Here is a 24,507-nt window from a genome sequence, read left to right as displayed (position 1 = left end):
ATCTCTTATAAAAGAGGTAAGGAAAAGACTTTTCAGTGGAGGGGAAAAGAGGGGAGGTGAGAGAAAAACATGAAGCTTACTCTTATCACATTCGACTAAAGGAAGGAATAAAATGCACACTCATTTTGGTATGAAAACCTATCTTGCAATTCAGGAAAGTGGGGGAGAAGGGGATAAGCAGGGTGGGGGGGATGACGGAAGGGAGGGCAGTGGGAGGAGGGAGCAATTTGAAGTCAACACTCTTGGGGAGGGACAGGATCCAAAGAGAGAATAGAAGCAATGGGGGGCAGGATAGGATGGAGCAAAATATAGTTGGTCTTCCACAACATGACTGTTATGGAAGTCATTTGCAAAACTACACAGATATGGTCTATATTGAATTGCTTGCCTTCTCAAAGGGAATGGGAGGGGAGGGAGGGATGAAGAGAAATTGGAAGTCAAAGTTTTAGGAACAGCTGTCGAGTACTGTTCTTGCTAGTAGGAAATAAGAAATACGGGTAATGGGATATATAAAGTTTTCTGGCCCTATAGGACAAAAGAGAAGATGGGGACAAGGGAAGGGACGGATGTTAGAAGAGAGGGCAGATTGGTTTTAGGGGCAATTAGAATGCTTGGCATTTTGGGGTGGGGGAAGAGGAGAAATGAGGATAAAATTTGGAACCCAAAATTTTGGGAAAATGAATGTTAAAAGTTAAATAAATACATTTTAAAAAATGTGACCAACACCAGAACCACATAAAAATTTCATTTGGGAAAAGTAACAAAATAAACAAAAATGTAACATAACACAGATAATGTTAGTTTGTTGTTTACTAATTCAATATGTGGCATCTTCATTCCAGAATTGGTATGTTTAAATAACAGAATCCATATTATGATGATAATACCTTCATGGCTTTATCAGTATTCGAAGAGTGACAGCAAACTACTCAGTAGTGATAGTACCCCACAATTTTGAGTCACAATAAACTTCTGATGTATCAGAGAGGGGTGCTTGAATTTAAAAAATGTTAGTCCTAGTAACTATTATGTGAGAGGAACTATTACAGGTGCTTGTGATAAAAGAGAGAAGAAGAAATAATCTCTTTTCTAAATGAGTTTTCAATTTATTGGTAAGTTGAATTTCTATCCATGGCACCTAATTCTCAATCAGAGTATTAAATATATATGTATATACAATACTATTGTTCAAGGTTTTATCACAAAAGAACAGCTGTTAATACATTGAAAGAGGAATCATTGCCAAGTAAAACACAACATTTAATCATCCAATAGCAGATATGTAAATATATTACAGAAATGAGTGTGTGTTCATCCTTCGTTGCCAAAGAAGACCATGCTATCAGAGAAATAATGACATGACTTGCATTTGACTTTGTTTTGAGTGAGGGAGGGCTGTGTAGGTCATCAGCCTCACTTCTGCTCCAGAGCCATCTGAATCCAGTGACCATACATTCATCAGAATGATTGGAGATGACCCAGGTTGAGGCAATTTGGGTTAAATGACTTGCTGAAGGTCACAAGCCTAGTGAGTGTCACTTTACAAATGTTTATTGGTTGATCACTATTGCCTTTGGACATCCATTGCAGGCATATAAGTATTCTTCCCTTTGTACCAGTAGTTACCTCAATCTTTCCTCTTTTTCCCTTTCTCTCTTCCTACCTTCCTTCCTTCTCTCTTCCTTCTTTTTTTCCTTTCTTTCTTTCCTCCTTTCTTTTTTCCTTCCCTCTTTCTTTCCTTCTTTCCTTATTCAATGAAATCTCAACTCTAATTTGGGGGAAAGCTCAAAATGATTCAGCACTATGATGTAACAGACAAAAGAAAAACACTGATTCCCTACTGCAATAAAAAAAGAAGAGACATAGCATTCAAGACAAGACAATCCTATTGGTTCTGCCTTGGGCCACATCTGAATATTATTGAAATACTGTTCCTTTAAAACCATTTAGATTTTTTTTTTTAATTTGGACTTTGGGAAACGTTATGACATGCCTTCGCATAATGTGAACTTGTTACACAAGAGTAAAAATAGATGAATGGTCTAAAAAAAACCTATTTCATTTCATTTTCAATAGGTAAAAATTGTACAGAAATAATTGGACACTGTCAACCACATCTCTGTCTCCATGGGAACTGCAGAAATATGACAGCAAATACATTCATTTGTGAATGTGATGAACACTTTACAGGTAAAAACAAATGCTTTTTAAAAATTTTAACTATTTTTGGCATTTCAACCTCCGTCCTTTATTTTAAAATATTGTCTCTGCTATTCAATCTTAGTCCTGAAAGTAATTTTGCCACCTCATTCAACCTTGGATTAATCCCTTGGGTTAACATAATTGACCACTTGTTCAAAAAAAAAATAGATAATTCAGGAATGAGTGAGGTTGTTATTTTAAAGCTATTTTTTTTTCCATAAAGTTGAGGCTTTATTGTGAGTTAAATTAGAAAATACCGTGGAAATTATTTTTAAAAAATTATATAAGCTATTCACAAATTTCTCATCTACTGTATTGTTTGATGACAATTTTATTTTGTTACTCTTCTTGGAAAAGACATATTTTTACTTTCCACACGCAAAAAAATACCATTTTGTCTGATTCTAAAATATTACCACTGTTATGTACCTAGCATGGAAAGAAGAAAAAACAGTTGCTTATATTTAAGAAAACATACTGCTGATGATAGTTAGAGTACTGATTCCCATTCATGACTTGGCATCCTCTCCAAATATGTCCCATTAAGTACTTTTTCTAAAGTAAAGGTCTATTTCATCCTGTCCAAGCACCTAATGAACTCCAAGGGCTCCCTTTTGCCTCAAGAAAAAATTTATAGTGGGGAGGAGCCAAGATGGCCGAGTAGAAAGATACACATATGCTAGCTCTCAACCCACAGCCCATAAAGTACCTGTAAAGAAGAACTCCCAACAAATTCTGGAGCAGCAGAAGCCACAGAACAACGGAGTGGAGTAGATATCTGTTCCAGAGAGCCCTGAAAGACTGACAGGAAAGGTCAGTCACGCCCCAGATCTGGAGGAGAGCCCAGCCCTCCTTGGCCATGTGGCACCAAGAGGAGCAGACCCCAGCAGGCTCCAGGGACAGAATCTCCAGCAGCAGCTCGGGTCCCCCACCCACAGGAGCCAAAGGTCAGTGAGAGAGTCTCTTTGGCTGGCCGAGAGGAGAGTGTGGTGTCCCAATAACGCAGGCCCTCTGGGGAGGCAGCAGTGGAGGCAGCAGCAGACAGAGCTTCCCAAAGCAGTCAGGAGCTCAGATCCATTGTTGAAGGTCTCAGCATAAACCCCCTGAGGGAACTGAGCCTGGTGTGGTGGCCCTGCCCCTACCTGAGCAGCCGAACTTAATCTCACACTGAATAGCAGCCCCACCCCCACCAAAAACCCTGGGCTGGGAAGCAGCACTTGAATCTCAGCCCCCAAGGGCTGGCTGGGCGGATCTGGACTCTTGGTGGGTGTGGAGAGGAAACTCAGAAGTCAAGTAACTGGCTGGGAAAATGCCCAGAAAAGGAAAAAAAAGTAAGACCATAGAAGGTTGCTTTCTTGGTGAACAGATATCTCCTCCCATCCTTTCTGATGAGGAAGAACAAGGCTTAACGTCAGGGAAAGACATAGAAATCAAGGTTGCTGTATCCCAAACATAAAATAAATGTTCAATGGGCTCAGGCCATGGAAGAGCTCAAAAAGGATTTTGAAAATCAAGTTAGAGAGGTGGAGGAAAAACTGGGAAGAGAAATGAGAGAGATGGAAGAAAAGCATGAAAAGCAAGTCAACACCTTCCTAAAGAAGAACCCAAAAAATGCTGAAGAAAATAACACCTTGAAAAATAGGCTAACTCAATTGGCAAAAGAGGGTCAAAAAGCCAACGAGGGCAAGAATGCTTTAAAAAGCAGATTTAGCCAAATGGAAATGGAGTTTCAAAAGCTCACTGAAGAAAATAGTTCTTTCAAAATTAGAATGGAACAGATGGAGGCTAATGACTTTATGAGAAATCAAGAAATCACAAAAAAACAAACAAACAAACAAACAAAAGAATGACAAAATGCAAGATAATGTAAAATATCTCATTGGAAAAACAACTGACCTGGAAAATAGAGCCAGGGGAGACAATTTAAAAATTATGGGACTACCTGAAAGCCATCATCAAAACAAGAGCCTAGAAATCATCTTTCATGAAATTATCAAGGAAAACTGCCCTGAGATTCTAGAACCAGAGGGCAAAATAAGTATTCAAGGAATCCACAGATCACCACCTGAAAGAGATCCAAAAAGAGAAACTCCTAGGAACATTGTGGCCAAATTCCAGAGTTACCTGGTCAAGGAGAAAACATTGCAAGCAGCTGGAAAGAAACAATTCAAATACTGTGGAAATACAGTCAGGATAACACAAGATCTAGCAGCCTCTACATTAAAAGATCGAAGGGTGTGGAATATGATATTCCAGAAGTCAAAGGAACTAGGAGTAAAACCAAGAATCACCTACCCAGCAAAACTGAGTATAATACTTTAGGGGAAAAAAATGGTCTTCCTTTGAAATCGAGGATTTTCAAACATTCTTGATGAAAAGACAAGAGCTGAAAAGAAAATGTAACTTTCAAACACAAGAATGAAGAGAAGCATGAAAAGATAAACAGCAAAGAGAAGTCATAAGGGACTTTACTAATGATGAACTGTTTACATTCCTACATGGAAATACAATATTTGTAACTCTTGAAATTTTCAGTATCTGGGTAGTGGGTGGGATTACACACACACACACACACACACACACACACACACACACACACAAAGAGAGACAGAAAGCACAGAGGGAATTGAATAGAATGGGATCATATCTTTAAAAAATGAAATTAAGTGGTGGGAGAGAAATATATTGGGAGCAAAAAGGGAGAAATGGAAGGGACAAATTATCTCTCATGAAAGAGGCAAGTAAAAGACTTTTCAGTTGAGGGGAAAAGAGGGGAGGTGAGAGAAAAACATGAAGCTTACTCTCATCACGTTCCACTAAAGGAAGGAATAAAATGCACACTCATTTTGGTATGAAAACCTATCTTGCAATTCAGGCAAGTGAGAGAGAAGGGGATAAGTAGGGTGGGGGGGATGATGGAAGGGAGGGCAGTGGGAGGAGGGAGCAATTTGAAGTCAACACTCTTTGGGAGGGACAGGATTCAAAGAGAGAACAGAAGCAATGGCGGGAAGGATAGGATGGAGGGCAATATAGTTAGTCTTACACAACAAGACTTTTATGGAACTCATTTGCAAAACTACACAGATATGGCCTATATTGAATTGCTTGTCTTCCCAAAGGGATTGGGTGGGGAGGGAGGGATGAAGAGTAGTTGGAACTCAAAGTTTTAGGAACAGCTGTTGAGTATTGTTCTTGCTGCTAGGTAACAAGAAATACAGGTAATGGGGTATAGAATGTTATCTGGCCCTACAGGACAAAAGAGAAGATGGGGACAAGGGAAAGGAGTGATGATAGAAGAGAGAACAGATTGGTGATAGAGGCAATCAGAATGCTCGGTGGCTAGGGGTGGGGGAAGGGAAGAAATGGGGAGAAAATTTGGAACCCAAACTTTGTGAACATGAATGTTAAAAGTTAAAAAAGGAAAAAATTAATGAAACTCGGATTGAACTCAGGTCTTCCTGTTTACCAAGTCCAGCACTCTGTCCTCTATGTCATCTACTGCAGAATCACCTTCCTCATTCTAAATACCATACTTCTATTAAGGGCACCTAACTAAAGTATTTCTGACATATTTTGTTAATGATTCCCAATAAAACCTTGTCACTTACTTTAAAGCTATTGAATCGTAGTTATCTGCATTCTCTTCTTCATCCTTCTGTGATATCACCTCCATGACTCCCTCTTTTAATTGTTAAATTGAAGTTCTCTACCGTGCTTTTCTTCCCTCGGCTTTGTGAATTAAATGCACGTAGTCTAACATGGACTTGCGATATTCAGCCACACCTACTGTTTAATTTAATTCTTGGTGAAAAAAATATATCCTTGCATCTTGCTATTTTAGATTGTAGGTCCCACTCCTTCAAGTCCATGTTAAATTTATGAGGTCATATATATGTTTGTGAGATATATATATATATATATATATATATATATATATATATATATATTCATATACATACATATATTTTACACACTCCTATATATTACACACATATGTCTATGTGTGTATATATGTATACACATGCACTTATTGATACATATAGATTTAGATACAGATATAGATATAGATTAATAGAGATAGAGATAGAGATATCCTCCCTCAGACATATGTTAAGTATGACACCCTGACAAGCTTCGACTTCTTGTAGCCTCAGTTTTTTTTTTTTTTTATGTAAAATAAGGGTAATACTAGCATATACTTTATACGGTTCTTTTTTAGGAATACAAAATAAAGTATGTTTCAAATCTTAAAGCTATGTATAATTTATTATTTGTATTACTAAATTGCACTGAGTCTTCCTCATTATAACACATTTAAAGAACACATATTTTTTTTTTCTTACTCTGGTTCCAATTTTTAAAATATCTTTTGCAAAAGAAAAGCCATTGAAAGGAGGAGAGGCAACATGTTAGGGAATAAGAGAGACTACCAGGTGATGATCAAGTGAAAGACCAAGCAATACTTAATCCAGAGAAGGAAAAATATGAAGAGGACTATGATAGCTGTTTTCAATTACTTCAGTGATTTCTATGTGGTAAAGAAATTAAGACTCATTCTGCTTGGGGTTTGGGTGGAAAAGTACAATGATAATCTGCAGGGATGCATATTATGGTTCAACATTATGCAAACTTACCTATAATGTGGAAAAAAATATAAAATGGGACATATCAGAGTGATAGTGCATTTTATATTACTACAAACTGTATAATGAATACTATATGACCATTTGTCTGGGGAATTTGTAAGTTGGTTAGGGGTCAGGGTGGATAAATTTTGAGTTATGTATCAACTACAAAATTCCATCATTTTATTTCTGTGTCATCCTATTTTTTATTCACTTTTCAACTACAAACAAACAACAACACAAACAACTGGAAATATATGTCCTGACAAATAAAAATAAAATTATAAGATTCGTTTAGACAAACATAATGTTGTAGGTTGCCATATTCTCAAGTAGTCACAAAACCTTAGTTAATTAAAAAGAAGACTTTTTGATCTTGTAATATTTTCGTTCCTACCAGATATTGATCATATTCTTATAATGTACTGTTTGTAATAGGAAAGCACAATACATTTATGAAATATATTATAAAATACTGTCATATCTTTACTTTTATTTGACATTCTGGTTCTTGTGAAATAGGGCCGGTTTGTTCAGTTAGTTAGAACATAAAAATGACGTAGGTAAAATGCTATTTTTGAGTCCTCCCATCTAGGCAACTGACTAGGAAAAAGGGAAAGGAAGCCAATAAACATTTATTAAGCATCCACTATGTGCCAGGCACCATATTAAGCATTAACCCCCATTTTACAGTTGAAGAAACTGAGACAAACAGAGCTTAAGTGATATACCCAGGATCACATAGTAAGTAATTGTCTGAGGCTGAATTTGTACTTGTGTCTTCTGAACTGAAGGATCCACTATATCAACTGTGCCACCAAGCTGCCTAAGGGTTGCTAATGTTGATAATCAAAGTAAATTCATTTCCAGGACTCAAAAATGAATTCTTCTTATTTTGTGGTAGCTTCTCTGTATGAAAATGTAGTACTTTAAATGCCAGCAGAAATAATAGTTCAACTGTTATCAAGAGTAATTTATTTTTTGGGAGCTTCCTTTAAATAATATCTTAGGTTATGTATGAAATGTACTATTTTATAACTCTTGAGTATTAAGAGGAAATATTAATTGAATCATTAATTAATTATGTAGTAAAGCAGTAATAATGATACTAATGTATTTTAGAATGCTCTCTCTATATACATGTATGTGTATATGTATGGGTATACACACATATGTACCTACATGTATGTATGTGTGGATGTATGTATGAGTGTATACACACATACACACAAATACACATATTAGAGAATTATCTTTTGGGTGTGATTTAGTAAGGAGTAAATATTAGATGAAAGAGATTTTTATTTTAAAGTTGCTCATTATCTGTCATTTCCATTATAGTAGTTAAATAGACTGAACTCATTTCTGGTATGTTAATAAAGTCATCACGTCAGAACAAATTTTGGTGACCTCCAACTAACAAAAGCCAAAATCTTGGAGGTATCAGGTGGATATATTTACCTCCTAATTCAATTTGAGAATGACTAGGCTTTTGGAAGATAATTTCCACAATCTTTGGGAAGGTCAATCATATTACTAAATGAAATGGGAGTGGGATAATTAGTCATAAAATCAGAGAGTAAACTCTGCCATTATAAAAATAAAATGAAGACTGACATTGTTAACCAAAGATATTATGTACATGTATTCTTCCTTGGAGTTCTCAATTTGAATTTGTTGCTTAAGTTCACATTGCCATAAAAAAAAAAAAAATGAATGGCTTTACTTTCTACTTTCAAAACAGTTCCGGAGACAAGATTTAATATCTTTCTGGTAGTGGATGAAATGATTTAGTTTCACATATAAATGTGATCATTTTCTCTCGCTGGTTTTTTAAACTTTTACAATGTGATTTTGAGCATGACAAAAGAAATTATGTGATTTAAAAAAAAACAGCTTTCTCACTCCTTATACAAATCAACATAATGAAACAAAAAAGTATTTTGGTTAAAACAATGTTTGACATCAATTAGTGAAATAACAAAAAAAAAAAAAGCAGGAAAACAACAACAACAATAGGAAGGGAATAAGCATTTGAACAGCACCTGGTATATGCCAGACATTGTGCTAAGCATTTATCAAATATTATGTCAACTGACACAACAACCTTGAAACTGGGTGCTGTTACAATCTCCATTTACAGTTGAGGAAAATACAGCAAACAGATGTTAAATGGCATACTCAGGATTATAGTTAAATATATGTGGGTATATATGTATACAAACCTGATATATATATATATATATATATATATATATATATATATATATATACATATATACACATATATAACTATGATATATATATGTATGTATGTATATGATTATGATATATATGGAAATAATTCTGGATTTGAACTCAGATCTTCTAGGATAAGATAGGATAGGATGGGACAGGACTGGATGGGATGGTGTAGGAATTAGAATAGAATAGACATTAGAAAAGAAGAGAAAAGAGAAAAAATAGAATAGAAAAAGTCACGAGAGAACGACTGATGAAGTACATAGTAGAATAAATACAAGGCTAGGTGTCATAAGATCTGGATTTAAGCATTGATTTTGCCGCTCAATTTCTTTGTGACCTTAGACAAGTCACTTAAGCACTAAAAATCACCATATTCCTCAAATGTAAAAAAATGATTCTAATAATACATACTGTTTCAGCATTGTTGTAAAGACAACACTTTAAAAAGTTTGATGCATATTAACTTTTTGACTACATGTGAAGATATCATAATAAATATTTTTCTACTTTGATAATAGAATAACAGGAAAACAGGAGATCCCATAATACAGGATAAAGATGTAGGGTAAAAAACAAAAGAACATGAAACATCAAAGAGCAATATAAACGTATACTCAATTAAATTGAATTAAACTGGATTTTTAAAATTGAAACAGAAGCTGTATGTAGAACTTTTTTCACCTCAAACATTCAGGTAAAGCTTAAGAGAAATCTTGTTAGCAGCTCTCAATACCAGGTCTGGTCATGATTTCAAGGAAATAAGTCAATAAGAACTTGTCTAACACTTATTTCTATGAAACAATAAGAGGGAAGGAAAAGGAATAAAGACAGGAATTATTCAGGAATATGTAATGAGGAATTAATCAGTTTGGCTAGTATGGAGGTTAAATAGGGACCAAGGACAATGTTTGAGCTTCAGAATAAAGGACTATTGACTATCCTTACAGGCAACTTGGAATAATTGAAATTTTTCAGAAAAGTGAGTTTTAAGATAAAAAGAACCATGTAAAAAGGTTAGCCTACTAAAATTATGCAGAATTTATTGAGATCAAAGTTAACAGAAACTTTTTCTTTAGTTGCTGGATTGGATTTCACTACGAAAACAGCATGTCCCAATGAAAGTATTTCCCAAACTTTGCTATGAAATCACTAACCTTAGCAACGATTGAAGTTCTTTCTAGATTCACCATGATTCTGATAAAGGTTACTTTTATTTCCTGGTTTTCTCTTTATTGTGAATTTTATGGGTTAGCTATCTTTCTTTTATCATTGCAATATGTCTGAAACAATTAAAAATCAAAGAAATAGTTATACCACACTCATTGCATGATCATAATCATTCCAAGTGCTGGAGATATAAGTACAAAAAACAAACCATCCCTATTTGCAAGGAATTATATGGCATATGTTCCTTGTTTGTTTGCTCATACTCTCCATATTTATTTTCTTTATCTTTTCTGCCTTCTGTGACATTCTGTTTCACTCTCCTTTAAATCTTCTCTAATCTAATAACCTAAAATTCTTTGGAGTTTGTTATCAGATCAATGGTCCTTAGCATTTCTTTAGTTGAGTCTTGTTCCAAAGAAGATTCCAAAGAGACAGGTCTGGATCATTATGACCTTACAAATGCCCATGAAAAGGACTTGATTTGAAAACATAGAGGGTAATAAGTAAGTATTAATTATCTATGACTACACACAGATAATAAGACACAACAGAAAGGATGATAAGGAGCCACAAGCTGAGTTTACATCCTTGTTTTGCTATTTGTTGAAACATTTATGACCTGGGCAATTCTCTTAGCATCTGTAGACCTATTTTTCCACATGTACAAGGTTGGAAATTGAAATAAATGATGCTCAAAGTAACTTTTAAACCTAAATCTATAATCCTAGAAAGTTATTGTCCATAGAGAGCAAGACAATAATTCTACGCTTTCTCTACAAAGAACCCTAAAGAAAATATTGAAGGAAAGAATTTCTTTAAAACGCTATATCTAGTCACTTTCATTGAGGTTGTTGATTGAAATGCCCCTGAGGAAAATAAGTAAACCTTATAATGCTCATCTCAATGTATATAAATTTTTATAATTGTGAAAAATTGAAGGAATATACATTTAATATTTAAAATTAGCAAGTATGTTTTAACTATATACACACGTGTGTGTGTGTGTGTGTCTGTGTGTGTGTGTGTGTGTGTGTCTGTGTGTTTTCTTACCAGTGCTTCCTCTTCTGGAGAGTTGAATAAGCTAACATTTGAGGACAGATGTTCCATACATTGCAACGATATAATTTATAAAAATCGTGATAATTTTTCCACTTCTGATTTGTCAATCTCAGTGACTCTAAAATCATTTCCTGACTACTTAAAAATGTTTGGCATTTTTCCATATTCACTAATTTCTTTTGGTACTATGCATGGACGTTAATGAGTTCCTAAATTCATTTGAGGAGTGCTTATTTCAGTACTTTGTTCTACTAAAAACAGGTGTGACAATTAAATAGATTACAAGCTGAATCATCACTAATCATTTCACATTGGGATTTTCAAATGTGTTTTTATAAAAGAAACTCCTATTTTTATAATTTTTTCATATCACAGTGAACCATTTAAGTAATTGGCTTCAAGTTTTATTGGGCATCCAAAAAAAAAACTTCTCATAATTTATGAATGATAAAAATTACACAATTCCTCTATTTGTCATATAGAGCATCAAAAGAAGGGCAGGTGATAGCAATAAATAGTGAAAAATCCACTACATAATCATTGCAACTATAACTATCAGCAGCCCCAATGCTTGTAATATTTATATAAATATATTCAAAGATTCTATGATTCCATCATTTTTTGAGAAGATTTGGTCTGATAATTCCTTTCATGAACATATATTGTAACCAGTTTATGACTTAAGCATAAGAACTTGCTTGAGGCATAGTTAAGTGACTTGCCTAAAGTCATATGGCTAATAATTAACAGAAGCAGAACTTGAAACCAAGTTTACCTGATAGTAAACAAAAAACTATTCAGTATTCCAAGCTACCCCGTGCTAAATTTCTGTTTAATTAGTCAAAGCAGGACTCCCTGACCTCTTTGTTAGTCTTCTAGATGGACCTAGACTTAGAAATAATTTGATAAAATAAAAGTAATGTGGATTTTCTTAGGAATGTAATTCAACTCAATATATAAAAACAGAAGCACCCTATATTTTTGGGAGATTTGCTTACAACTTTGTTCTGCCATACATCTTTCATTCAGTCTCTTTTTTCTGAGAAATGACTTTGATTCTGACTAGAAGAGGAAGAACTAAGGCAAATAAATATGTATGGTTATGTAAATAAATATAGTTTTCAAAGTTTATATAGATTTTGTAAAACTCAGGAAGCTTTACATATGCGTGTATATCTATATCCATGTCCATATGTATTTATATCTATCACATTTGTGTATGTACGAATTTGGTTTGTGTATTAATACACACTTTTTTTAGATTTTATTTTTTAACAAAATAATATTTCCTTCCTTTCTGCTTATCCCCAAATATCCATTAGAGAAAGGAAGAAAAAAGCCTTTAAAATATTTATTTTTAAGCAAAATTTTATCTTCTGTCCTTTGAAATCATGGTTGCTTATTATCATTATAAGTGCTATTAAGTCTTTCAAATTTGCTTAAATACTGTTCTTATTTTATAAACTGTTCTTCGAGTTCTACTCAATTTACTTTGCAACACTTCAGTTTAGTGTCTCAAGGTTTCTCTAATATTATCCATGTATCCATTTGATATGGATAATACGATATGATAATATTATGGTATGATGATATTCCTTTACATTCATATACCAAAATCTGTTCAGGCATTCCCCAACTTATGCCACCCTCCCCCACACTTGGTTTGCAGTTCTTTGCCTTGACAGAAAAGATCTGTTATAATATTTTGTTTACCTGTGGGTCTATTTCCACTTTCTTTGGATTTCTTTGGATTAGAAATCTGGAGGTGCCCTTGCTGAGTAAAATAGTGTGTATAATTTAGAAAGTTTTTGTCCAAAAGAGGCATATCAAATTTATACTCTTTCTCCTCAGTATTAGAGGAGGAATAGCACCTTCTTAATTGGGTTTTAATATCAATAAATGTCTCACCAATGGTGAGACAGCACCTAGAGAACTGGCAGGAGTAAAGGTTGTGGAGACAACTTTCTAAGGTGTGGGTGTATATGTAAGTGTGCAGCTTTGAAGGAGGTTGATTAGTGGACCTACGTTTTCATTAACATAGGGTGAATCTGGGTATTTACAAGGATTAAGACATATGATATATGATATTTACTTACATGATTTATGTAAAGAATTTTGGAAGTCACAAAATACTATAAAAATATCAGTTGTATATATTTATTTGTCTCTTAAAATATAATGGAAACAGGAAGAATGATTTAAATTTTGTGTATATAAATGATAAAGTTGCAACCAAGTAATATTCCTACCAGCATTAGCAATTGAGAGGCAAGAAAGTCACTGACTCATAACCTTAACAGTGGAACTGTTTTCCCATAACATTGCAAGTTCGTCGAGTAGCATATGTTAGTGTTTTCAGTAACCATAAAAAGCTATAAAATACAACAACAACCAAAAAAGAATTGCCCCTCCAACATACTGGACAAGTTTTTGTTCAGGCTTTCCTAAAGAACTCCAGTGAAGACCCCTAAGGCTTCAATTGTCTTGGAGCTGTTCATTCCCTTTTAGGCAGCTCTGATTCTTAGGACAACTTAGAAAAACTTCTTTCAAGAGAATAACAATAAGGAGACAACCTAGTAAGTCTTCTGGGATATTGCAAAAACAGTTCTTAGGGGAAGTTTTATGTCTTTGAATGCCTACATGAAAGAGAAGATCAAAGACTTGGACATGCAACTGAAAAAGCTAGAAAATGAACAAATTGAAAATCTCCATGTAAATATCAAATTAGAAACACTGAAAGGCAAAGGAGAAACTAATAAAATTGAAATTAAGAAAACTATTGAACTAGAAAATAAAACTAAGTTACTTTTATGAAAAACTAAAACAAATTATAAACCTTTGGTGAATTTGATTTAAAAAAAAAAACAAAGAAGAAAACCAAATTGCCAATATTGAAAACGAAAAGAGTGAAATCATCAACAATGAGGAAGAAATTAAAACAATAACTAGAAATTACTTTGCCTAACTGTATGCTCATAAATTTGACAATCTAAATGAGATGGAGGGGGCGGAGCCAAGATGGCGGAGTAGAAAGACGCACATACACATAGCTCCGAACCCACAACCCATAGAACATCTGTATAAAGTAACTCACCGCGAATTCTGGATCAGCAGAGGGCACAAAACAGTGGAGCGAAGGAGATTTCTGTTCCAGAGGGACCTGCAAACCTCTCGCTAAAGGTCTGTCGCTATATGGACTCGGAGCCGAGCACAGCTCTGCCACAGCCACTGCACTGAGAGGAGCAGATCCGAGCGGGCCTCAGGGAGAAGATCTCCAGCAGCCACGCTGTTCCCTCCACCCACAGGTGACAGGGGTCGGTGAGAAGGTCTCTTTGGTGGGTTGAGAGGGGAGTAGGGTGCCCCCATAACTCAGGCCCCGTTGGGAGGCAACAGCAGAGGCGGGAGCAGACCAAGGTTCCCCAAACAGGCAGGAGCCCAGGTCCATTGATGAAGTTCTGCATAAACCCCCTGAGGGAACTGAGCCCGTGAGGCGGTCCTGCCCCCAACCAGGCAGCTGAACTTGATGATACACTGAATATCAGCCCTGCCGCCGCCCAAAGCCCTGAGGCTGGGAAGCAACATTTGAGTCTCAGACCCCAAGCACTGGCTGGGAGGATCAGGAGGCATGGTGGGTGTGAGGAGAATATTCAGAGGTCAAGTCACTGGCTGGAAAAATGCCCAGAAGAGGGAAAAAAACCAAGACTATAGAGGGTTACTTTCTTGGTAAACACGTTTCTCCTCCCCTCCTTTCTGATGAGGAAGAACGATGCTTACCATCAGGGAAAGACACAGAAGTCAGTGCTTCTATATCCCAGCCCACTCAATGGGGTCAGACCTGGGAAAAGCTCATAAAGAGCTCAGAAAACTTTGAAAATTATGTTAGAGGACTGGAGGAAAAACTGGTAAGAGTAACCAAAGACATGAAAGCAAACTATAAACAGCAGATCAGCAACCTGCTAAAGGAGACCCAAAAAAATGCTGAAGAAAATAACACCCTGAAAAATAAGCTAGCTCAATGCCAAATAGGTTCAAAAAGCCAATGAGGAGAAGAATGCTTTAAAAAGCAGAAATAGCCAAATGGTAAAGGAGATTCAAAAGCTCACTGAAGAAAATAGTTCTTTCAAAATTAGAATGGAACAGATGGAGGCTAATGACTTTATGAGAAACCAAGAAATCACAAAACAAAACCGAAAGAATGACAAAATGGAAGATAATGTGAAATATCTCATTGGAAAAACAACTGACCTGGAAAATAGATCCAGGAGAGACAATTTAAAAATTATGGGCCTACCTGAAAGCCATGATCAAAACAAGAGCCTAGACATCATATTTCATGAAATTATCAAGGAAAACTGCCCTGAGATTCTAGAACCAGAGGGCAAAATAAGTATTCAAGGAATCCACAGAACACCACCTGAAAGAGATCCAAAAAGAGAAACTCCTAGGAACATTGTGGCCAAATTCCAGAATTCCCAGGTCGAGGAGAAAATATTGCAAGCAGCTATAAAGAAACAATTCAAGTATTGTGGAAATACAATCAGGATAACACAAGATTTAGGAGCTTCTACATTAAGGGATTGAAGGGCATGGAATAGGATATTCCAGAAGTCAAAGGAACTAGGACTAAAACCAAGAACCACCTACCCAGCAAAACTGAGTATAATATTTCAGGGGAAAAACTGGTCTTTCAATGAAATAGAGGACTTTCAAGCATTCTTGATGAAAACACCAGAGCTGAAAAGAAAATTTGACTTTCAAATACAAGAATGAAGAGAAGCATGTAAAGGTGAACAGCAAAGAGAAGTCATAAGGGACTTACTAAAGTTGAACTGTTTACATTCCTACATGGAAAGACAATATTTGTAACTCTTGAAACTTTTCAGTATCTGGGTACTGGGTGGGATTACAAACACACACATGCACACACGCACACACACATAGAGACAGAGTACACAGAGTGAATTGAAGAGGATGGGATCATATCTTAAAAAAAATGAAATCAACCAGTGAGAGAGAAATATATTGGGAGGAGAAAGGGAAAAATGGAATGGGGCAAATTATCTCTCACAAAAGAGGCAAGGAAAAGACTTATTAGTGGAGGGATAAAGAGGGGAGGTGAGAGAAAAACATGAAGTTTACTCTCATCACGTTCCACTAAAGGAAGGAATAAAATGCACACTCATTTTGGTATGAAAACCTATCTCACAATACAGGAAAGTGGGGGATAAGGGGATAAGCAGGGTAGGGGGGATGATGGAAGGGAGGGCATGGGGAGGAGGGAGCAATTTGAGGTCAACACTCATGAGGAGGGACAGGATCAAAAGAGAATAGAAGTAATGGAGGACAGGATAGGAAGGAAGGAAATACAGTTAGTCTTATACAACACAACTATTATGGAAGTCATTTGCAAAACTACATAGATTTGGCCTATATTGAATTGCTTGCCCTCCAAAGTGAAGGGGTGGGGAGGGAGGGAGGTAAAGAAGTTGGAACTCAAAGTGTTAGGAACAACTGTCGAGTAATGTTCTTGCCACTAGGAAATAAGAAATACAGGTAAAGGGGTATAGAAAGTTATGTGGCCCTACAGGACAAAAGAGAAGATGGAGCCAAGGGCAGAGAGGGATGATAGAAGAGAGAGCAGATTGGTCATAGGGGCAATTAGAATGCCTGGTGTTTGGGGGGGACGGACAAAAGGAGAGAAAATTTGGAACCCAAAATTTTGTTAAAAGGAATGTTAAAAGTTAAATTAAAAAATACTCTAATTTTTTCTTTCAAAAACCATTTAAGTGTTATGTGATACCATGTCCAACACAATGAAGTCAGAGGTTAACTAAAGAACAACAGGAAAGTAGTATAGAATAGTGGTTTCATATTGGACTTACAGTATAGAAGACTTTTGTCCATACTCTGCTTCTGACATGTAGCTATGTCTAGGTGTTGGTGGATTATCAGTTGTGACACAAAAGAAAACAAAAACTAACTTTTGCTAATGTATGTTAGCATAATTCATCTATTATTTCTCATTTATTTTTATAGTCCGCATAGCTGCTACTAGCTGTTGACCTTGACATTTGATACTATGATGCATACTTTAATAGGGCATCTACAAGAATAATCTGAATGAGGTCTGTTCATAGAAATTTTCTTTCAATTGAAATAGCTGAGTTGAGTGGCTGATTTTTATATCGTGATGAAATACTTCAGTTGCAATGCTAGCAAGAGTTTAGAGCTGTGTGCTTTAAGAAGTGCGTATCACGTAGTTCATACTTAATAAATTCTTGGTAATTTTTATTTTAAAAGCTATGTCCACTGGAAATTATTTTGCAGTATTAAATACTGATATGTACACGAGACAGAAATGGTATAGCTCTTCTCCTAAAAGAGAGGTTTAAAAATGAGTTCAGTGAATACTAATCATTTCTTCATAAATAATTATTCGTAAATAAAATCATTTACTTTTTATAAACTTAAGAACTATGTTGAAGAGAATTTCATAATGTTAAATCCTTTAAGGATTCATAAAGCTTTCAGACAAAAATTTTAAATGTTTTAACTCTAAGAAAGTAAATATGTTGATCAAGTCTCCCATATGTTACCTAGCAATATCTAATTCACCGTTGTGATTTTTTCAAACATCTAAACCAAAGATTCCACTTATTTATCTAAAAACACACCAAAAATTACTTTTACAACCTTACCTTTTAATAATTTATATTACTATATTTCTTTTTGATTGTATCTGTGTGCAAATAGGAAATGAGTTCTTAATGCATATTTAGTCTTATTAAAAGATACAATTCAGTGTTCACATATTTGTATCTAAAAAAGGCTGTAATTTAAAATAAAAACACCATGGCTACGATATTGATATATACATTTAAGAGGAAGGACACGGCGGAGTGAAAGCAACGACTCACCTAAGCTCCTGGAAAAACTCCTCTGGATATCTTCGGGGGGAGAGTCTGACCAGACTTTGGAGGTGTAGAATCCAGTGGGTGACGGACTTTGACGGATTCGGAGCCCAGGCTGGACCGGAGGGTCCATGGGAGGGATCTGTTCCACGGGGGTAAGACCCCGGTGCACAGCGAAGCGCGGTCGGCGCGGCAGGGCGGAGGGGACCAGAGGAGCCCGAGAGTGGCGGGCGAGACCATCAGAGCAGGAGATAAGCCAGGCCGAGCCGGTGAGAGCCGCTGAGAGCCGCTGAGTGCCAGACATCAGCTCAGCAGCCCTTGAAATCTTCAGCCTGAAGACGAACTTTGGTGGGTCACTACTTGAACTTCCAGGAACTGGGATGGCAGAGTGATCAGTAAGTGCTCTCTCCTCCCCCCTGATGACCCTGAGGGAACCATAAAATTCTTCCCCAGATTAATCCTGGATCAGCGGGAACAGCAGAAGGGGGCGGGTGGTCTCATAACACCAGAGGCTGGAAAAGTGGCAAAGGGGGATTCTTCCTACGGTAGCGGAGACGGCTGGAGAGACAGACGACCCAGGGCAGAGAAAATTCGCACTGAGACCCAGGCAAGCCTCAGAGCCGGGAGACGAGCCCAAGGAGGGGCGGGAACACGCATTAGCTTCTAGGCGTGCCCCAGCCCTCCAGGGGAAAAGGGAAGACAATAGGGAAGCTGGGATCACCATCCCCTGACCTTGCCTTTGCCTCAAGTCAGCTGAGGAGATATCCTGAGGACAGACCACCCCTCCCACATACCTAACAAGCTAACCCCAGGGTTGATCGGGGAAACAAAAAACAAAAGCCTGCTTTTAGCCCAGACACACATCAGCTCAACTTAAAGATCTGTACCATCTGACTGAAAAAACCAAAAGCTACAACACTCAGCCAACATCATGAATTGGAAAAAGCAGACGAAAAGTGAAAAAACCATAGAATTTTTCTATGGGGATAAGGACCAAAACACAAACACCAAAGAGGTTAGAGCTGAGACTGTACTTCCATCTGAAACCTCAGATGGGACTATGAATTTCTCGCAAGCACAACTAGATTACCTGGAACGTCTGAAGAAGGATATAAAAGAAAAACTGGCCAATGATTTTAAAACTATAAAAAAAGAATTCACTGATGAGAACATCACCCTGAAAAAGAAAATTGAAGAAATGGAAAAGGAAGTTCAAAAATTAACCGGAGAGAATAATTCCCTAAAAGGAAGAGCTAATCAAATGGAAAAGGAAACCCAAAACCTAATTGGGAAAATTGATCAGATGGAAAAGGAAACCCAAAACCTAACTGGGAAAATTGGTCGAATGGAAAAAGAAGTACAAAAATTAAATGGAGAAAATAGCTCCTTAAAGGGAAAAATTGGTCAGATGGAAAAGGAGATGGAAAAGCTAACTGAAGAAAACACTACGATGAAGATTAGAATTGGGCAAGTAGAAACTAATGACTCAATGAGGCAACAAGAATCAGTCAAACAAAATCTAAAGAATGAAAAGATAGAAGAAAATGTAAAATATTTAATTGGAAAAACAACTGACCTGGAAAATAGATCCAGGAGAGAAAATCTAAGAATTATTGGCCTGCCAGAAACCCATGATGAAGAAAAGAGTCTGGACAATATCTTCCAGGAAATCATCAAGGAAAACTGTCCAGAAGTACTAGACTCAGAGGGCAAAATAGTCATTGAAAGAATCCACCGTTCCCCTCCCGAAAGGGATCCCAAACTCAAAACCCCAAGAAATATAGTTGCCAAATTCCAGAGCTATCAAGTGAAGGAGAAAATACTACAAGCAGCCAGAAAGAAACAATTCAAATATCAAGGACACACAGTCAGGATCACACAGGACCTTGCAGCTTCTACATTAAAAGATCGAAAGAATTGGAACCCAATATTCCGTAAGGCAAAGGAGTTGGGACTTCAACCAAGGACCAACTACCCAGCAAAGTTCAGCATAACATTTCAGGCAAGGAGAAAGTCATTCAACGAAATAAGGGATTTCCAGAGCTTCCTGACCAAAACACCAGAACTCAATAGACAATTTGATCTTCAAATGCAGGTCTCCAGAGAATCATAAAAAGGTAAACAGAGGGGGAAAAAAGAAAAACAAAAACTTGCTACTCAATTAGGGCAAACTGTTTACCTCCCTATAAGGGAAGATGATACCTGTTAATCTTGATCACTGTGCAGCTATTATGATAAAAGGGATATATGTAGAGGGAACGGGCATAAAGTAAACGATGTCATGTCAAAAATATGATTTAAGTATGAGAAGGGAATGTAATAGGAGGTGTGGAAAGGGGGAAGCAGAAAATGGCAAATTATATCACAGGAAGAAGTACAAAACTATAGTAGAGGGCAGGAGGGGAGGGAGATGAGCATTGTTTGAGAAGTACTCTCATCTGATTTGTTCAAAGGAGGGAACAATAATCTTAAGTAGATAAGTCTAACTAGCTCTATAGGTAGTAGGAGGGGAAGGGGGAAGAAAGGGGAGGGTGGCTAAAAGGGAGGAAAGAAGCAATAAGAGTAAAGGGAACTAAAAGGGAGGGGGGTCAAAAGAAGGAGGGGAAGGCTGCAGAAGGAGGGGGAGAAAAGTGAATACTATTGAGGAGGGGAAGTGAGATGGGAGAGCTAAAAGCACAAATGGTGGGAAAGAGGTTGGAGGGAAATACACAGATTGTAATCATAACTGTGAATGTGAATGGAATGAACTCTCCCATAAAATGGAGACGGATAGCAGAATGTTTTAAAAGCCATAATCCAACAATATGCTGCTTACAAGAAACACATTTGAAACGGGGGGATACACATAGGATAAAGGTCAAAGGATGGAGCAGAATATATTGTGCTTCAGCTCATGTAAGAAAGGCAGGAGTAGCAATCCTAATCTCAGACAAAGCAAAAGCAGAAATAGATCTAATCAAAAGGGATAGGGATGGAAACTATATCCTGCTAAAAGGCACCATAGACAATGAAGCAATATCATTACTAAACATGTATGCTCCAAGTGGTATAGCATCCAGATTCTTAGAGGAGAGGTTGGGGGAGTTGAAGGAAGAAATTGATAGCAAAATTATACTAGTGGGGGACCTCAACCTCCCCCTCTCTGAACTCGATAAATCCAACCTCAAAATAAAGAAAGAGGTTAAGGAGGTAAATAAAACTCGGGATAAGGTAGATATGATAGATCTTTGGAGAAAATTAAATGGGAATAGAAAGGAATATACTTTTTTCTCAGCGGTACATGGAACATTTACAAAAATTGACCATGTACTAGGACATAAAAATCTCACAATCCAGTGCAGAAAGGTAGAGATAATCAATGCATCCTTTTCAGATCATAATGCATTAAAAATTAGATGTAATAAAAGGCCATGGAAAGAGAAACCAAAAATCAATTGGAAACTAAATAATCTAATTCTAAAGAAGGGTTGGGTTAAAGAAGAAATCATAGAAACAATCAACAATTTCATTCGAGAGAATGACAATAGTGAGACAACATACCAAAACTTATGAGATACTGCAAAAGCAGTTATTAGGGGAAGTTTTATATCTCTGAAAGCTTACATAAATAAAATAGAGAAAGAGGAGATCAATGACTTAGGCTTGCAGTTGAAAAAGCTAGAAAAAGAAAAAATTGAAAATCCCCAAGTAAATACCAAATTAGAAATACTGAAAACCAAAGGAGAGATTAATACAATGGAAATTAAGAAAACTATTGAATTAATAAATAAAACCAATAGTTGGTTTTATGAAAAAACTAATAAAATTGATAAACCTTTGGTCAATCTGATTAAAAAAAAGAAAGAAGAAAACCAAATTACTAATATTAAAAATGAAAGGGGTGAACTCACCTCCAATGAGGAGGAAATTAAAACAATAATTAGAAACTACTTTGCCCAACTTTATGCCCACAAATTCGATAATCTAAACGAGATGGATGAATATTTTAAAAAATACAAGTTGCCCAGATTAACAGAAGAGGAAGTTGAATACTTAAACAACCCCATCTCAGAAAAAGAAATTGAACAAGCCATCAATGAACTCCCTAGGAAAAAATCTCCAGGGCCAGATGGATTCACAAGTGAATTCTATCAAACATTTAAAGAACAGTTAATTCCAATACTACATACACTATTTTTGAAAATTGGGGAAGAAGGAGTCCTCCCAAATTCTTTCTATGATACAAATATGGTTTTGATACCCAAACCAGGAAGAGACAAAACAGAGAAAGAAAATTATAGACCAATTTCCCTAATGAATATAGATGCAAAAATTTTAAATAAGATTCTAGCAAAACGAATACAGCATCTTATCACGAGATTAATACATTATGATCAGGTAGGATTCATACCAGGACTACAGGGCTGGTTTAATATTAGGAAAACCATTAGCATTATCGATCACATCAACAACAAAGCTAACAAAAACCACATGATTATCTCAATAGATGCAGAAAAAGCTTTTGACAAAATACAACATCCATTCCTACTAAAAACATTGGAGAATGTAGGAATAAAGGGAACTTTCCATAAAATAATAAGCAGTATCTATCTAAAACCTTCAGCAAGCATTATATGCAATGGGGATAAGCTAGATGCATTCCCAATAAGATCAGGGGTGAAACAAGGTTGTCCATTATCACCACTATTATTTAATATGGTACTAGAAATGTTAGCTGTAGCAATTAGACAAGATAAAGATATCCAAGGAATTAAAATAGCCAAAGAAGAAACTAAGTTATCACTCTTTGAAGATGATATGATGATTTACCTAGAGAATCCCAGAGATTCAAGTGAAAAATTACTAGAATTAATAAACAACTTTGGCAAAGTTGCAGGGTACAAAATAAACCCACACAAATCTTCTACATTCCTATATATTAGCAACAAAGTCCAACAGCAAGAGATAGAAAGAGAAATCCCATTTAAAGTTAGGGTAGAAAGTATAAAATACTTAGGAGTCTACCTGCCAAAACAAACCCAGGGATTATATGAACACAATTACAAGACACTTTTGGCAGAAATAAAGTCAGATTTAAGTAAGTGGAAAAACATTAGTTGCTCATGGATAGGCCGTGCTAATATAATAAAAATGACAATTGTACCCAAATTAATATACTTATTTAGTGTCATGCCAATTAAACTATCAGACAATTACTTTCTAGAGCTGGACAAAATAATATCAAAATTCATTTGGAAAAACAAAAGGTCCAGAATATCAAAGGGCCTAATGAAAAGAAATGCTTGGGAAGGTGGCCTAGCGCTACCAGACCTCAAACTGTACTATAAAGCAGCAATTATCAAAACCACTTGGTATTGGCTAAGAAACAAAGAGGTAGACAAGTGGAATAGACTTGGCACTCAAGATGCAGTAGGCAAGGAATATAGCAACCTTCTGTTTGATAAACCCAAGGACCCCAGCTTCTGGGATAAGAACTCATTGTTTGACAAAAATTGCTGGGAAAACTGGATAACGGTGTGGCGGAAATTAGGCATAGACCCATACCTGACACCGTACACAAGAATAAAGTCCAAATGGGTACATGATTTAGGTATAAAGATTGATACCATGAATAAACTGGAGAAGCAAGGAATAGTGTATTTATCAGATCTATGGAGAAGGGAAGAATTCTTTACTAAAGGAGAGATAGAATGCATTATGAAATGCAAAATGGATAACTTTGATTACATTAAACTGAGAAGTTTTTGCACAACGAAACCCAATGCAACCAAAATCCGGAGGGATGTAGTAAATTGGGAAAGAATTTTTACAGCTAAGCTTGGGGATAAAGGCCTCATTTCTAGAATATATAGAGAACTGATCCAAATGTATAATCATACAAGTCATTCCCCAATTGATAAATGGTCAAAGGATATGAACAGGCAATTTTCAGAGGAAGAGGTTAATTCTATCTATAATCATATGAAAAAATGCTCTAAATCAGTATTGGTTAGAGAGATGCAAATCAAAACAACTCTGAGGTACTACATCACACCTATAAGATTGGCAAACATGAAAGAACAAGAAAATGATAAATGCTGGAGAGGATGTGGGAAAGTTGGAACACTAATTCATTGTTGGTGGAGCTGCAAGCGCATCCAACCATTCTGGAGAGCAATTTGGAACTATGCCCAAAGGGCTACAAAAATGTGCATACCCTTTGACCCAGCAATATCGCTACTAGGACTATATCCCCAAGAGATCATAAAAATGGGAAAGGGTCCCACATGTACAAAAATATTTATAGCAGCACTCTATGT

At 36.2% G+C, this 24,507-nt stretch overlaps 1 protein-coding gene across 1 annotated transcript in view; it reads left to right on the top strand.

The window, feature by feature from the left end:
* LOC140522815 (protein eyes shut homolog) overlaps positions 1 to 24,507 on the top strand; it is a 322,894-nt gene that overhangs the window by 32,193 nt on the left and 266,194 nt on the right. The window contains exon 2 of the mRNA XM_072638058.1: positions 2,077 to 2,190. Within this exon, the coding sequence (XP_072494159.1) occupies positions 2,077 to 2,190 (114 nt within the window). The remainder of the gene's footprint in view (positions 1 to 2,076; positions 2,191 to 24,507) is intronic.

The sequence above is a fragment of the Notamacropus eugenii genome, chromosome 2, assembly GCF_028372415.1.
Source record: "Notamacropus eugenii isolate mMacEug1 chromosome 2, mMacEug1.pri_v2, whole genome shotgun sequence".
Classification (NCBI taxonomy): Eukaryota; Metazoa; Chordata; class Mammalia; order Diprotodontia; family Macropodidae; genus Notamacropus; species Notamacropus eugenii.
The sequence above is the reverse complement of the archived record's forward strand: the minus strand, read 5'-3'. Positions and strand labels throughout refer to the sequence as shown.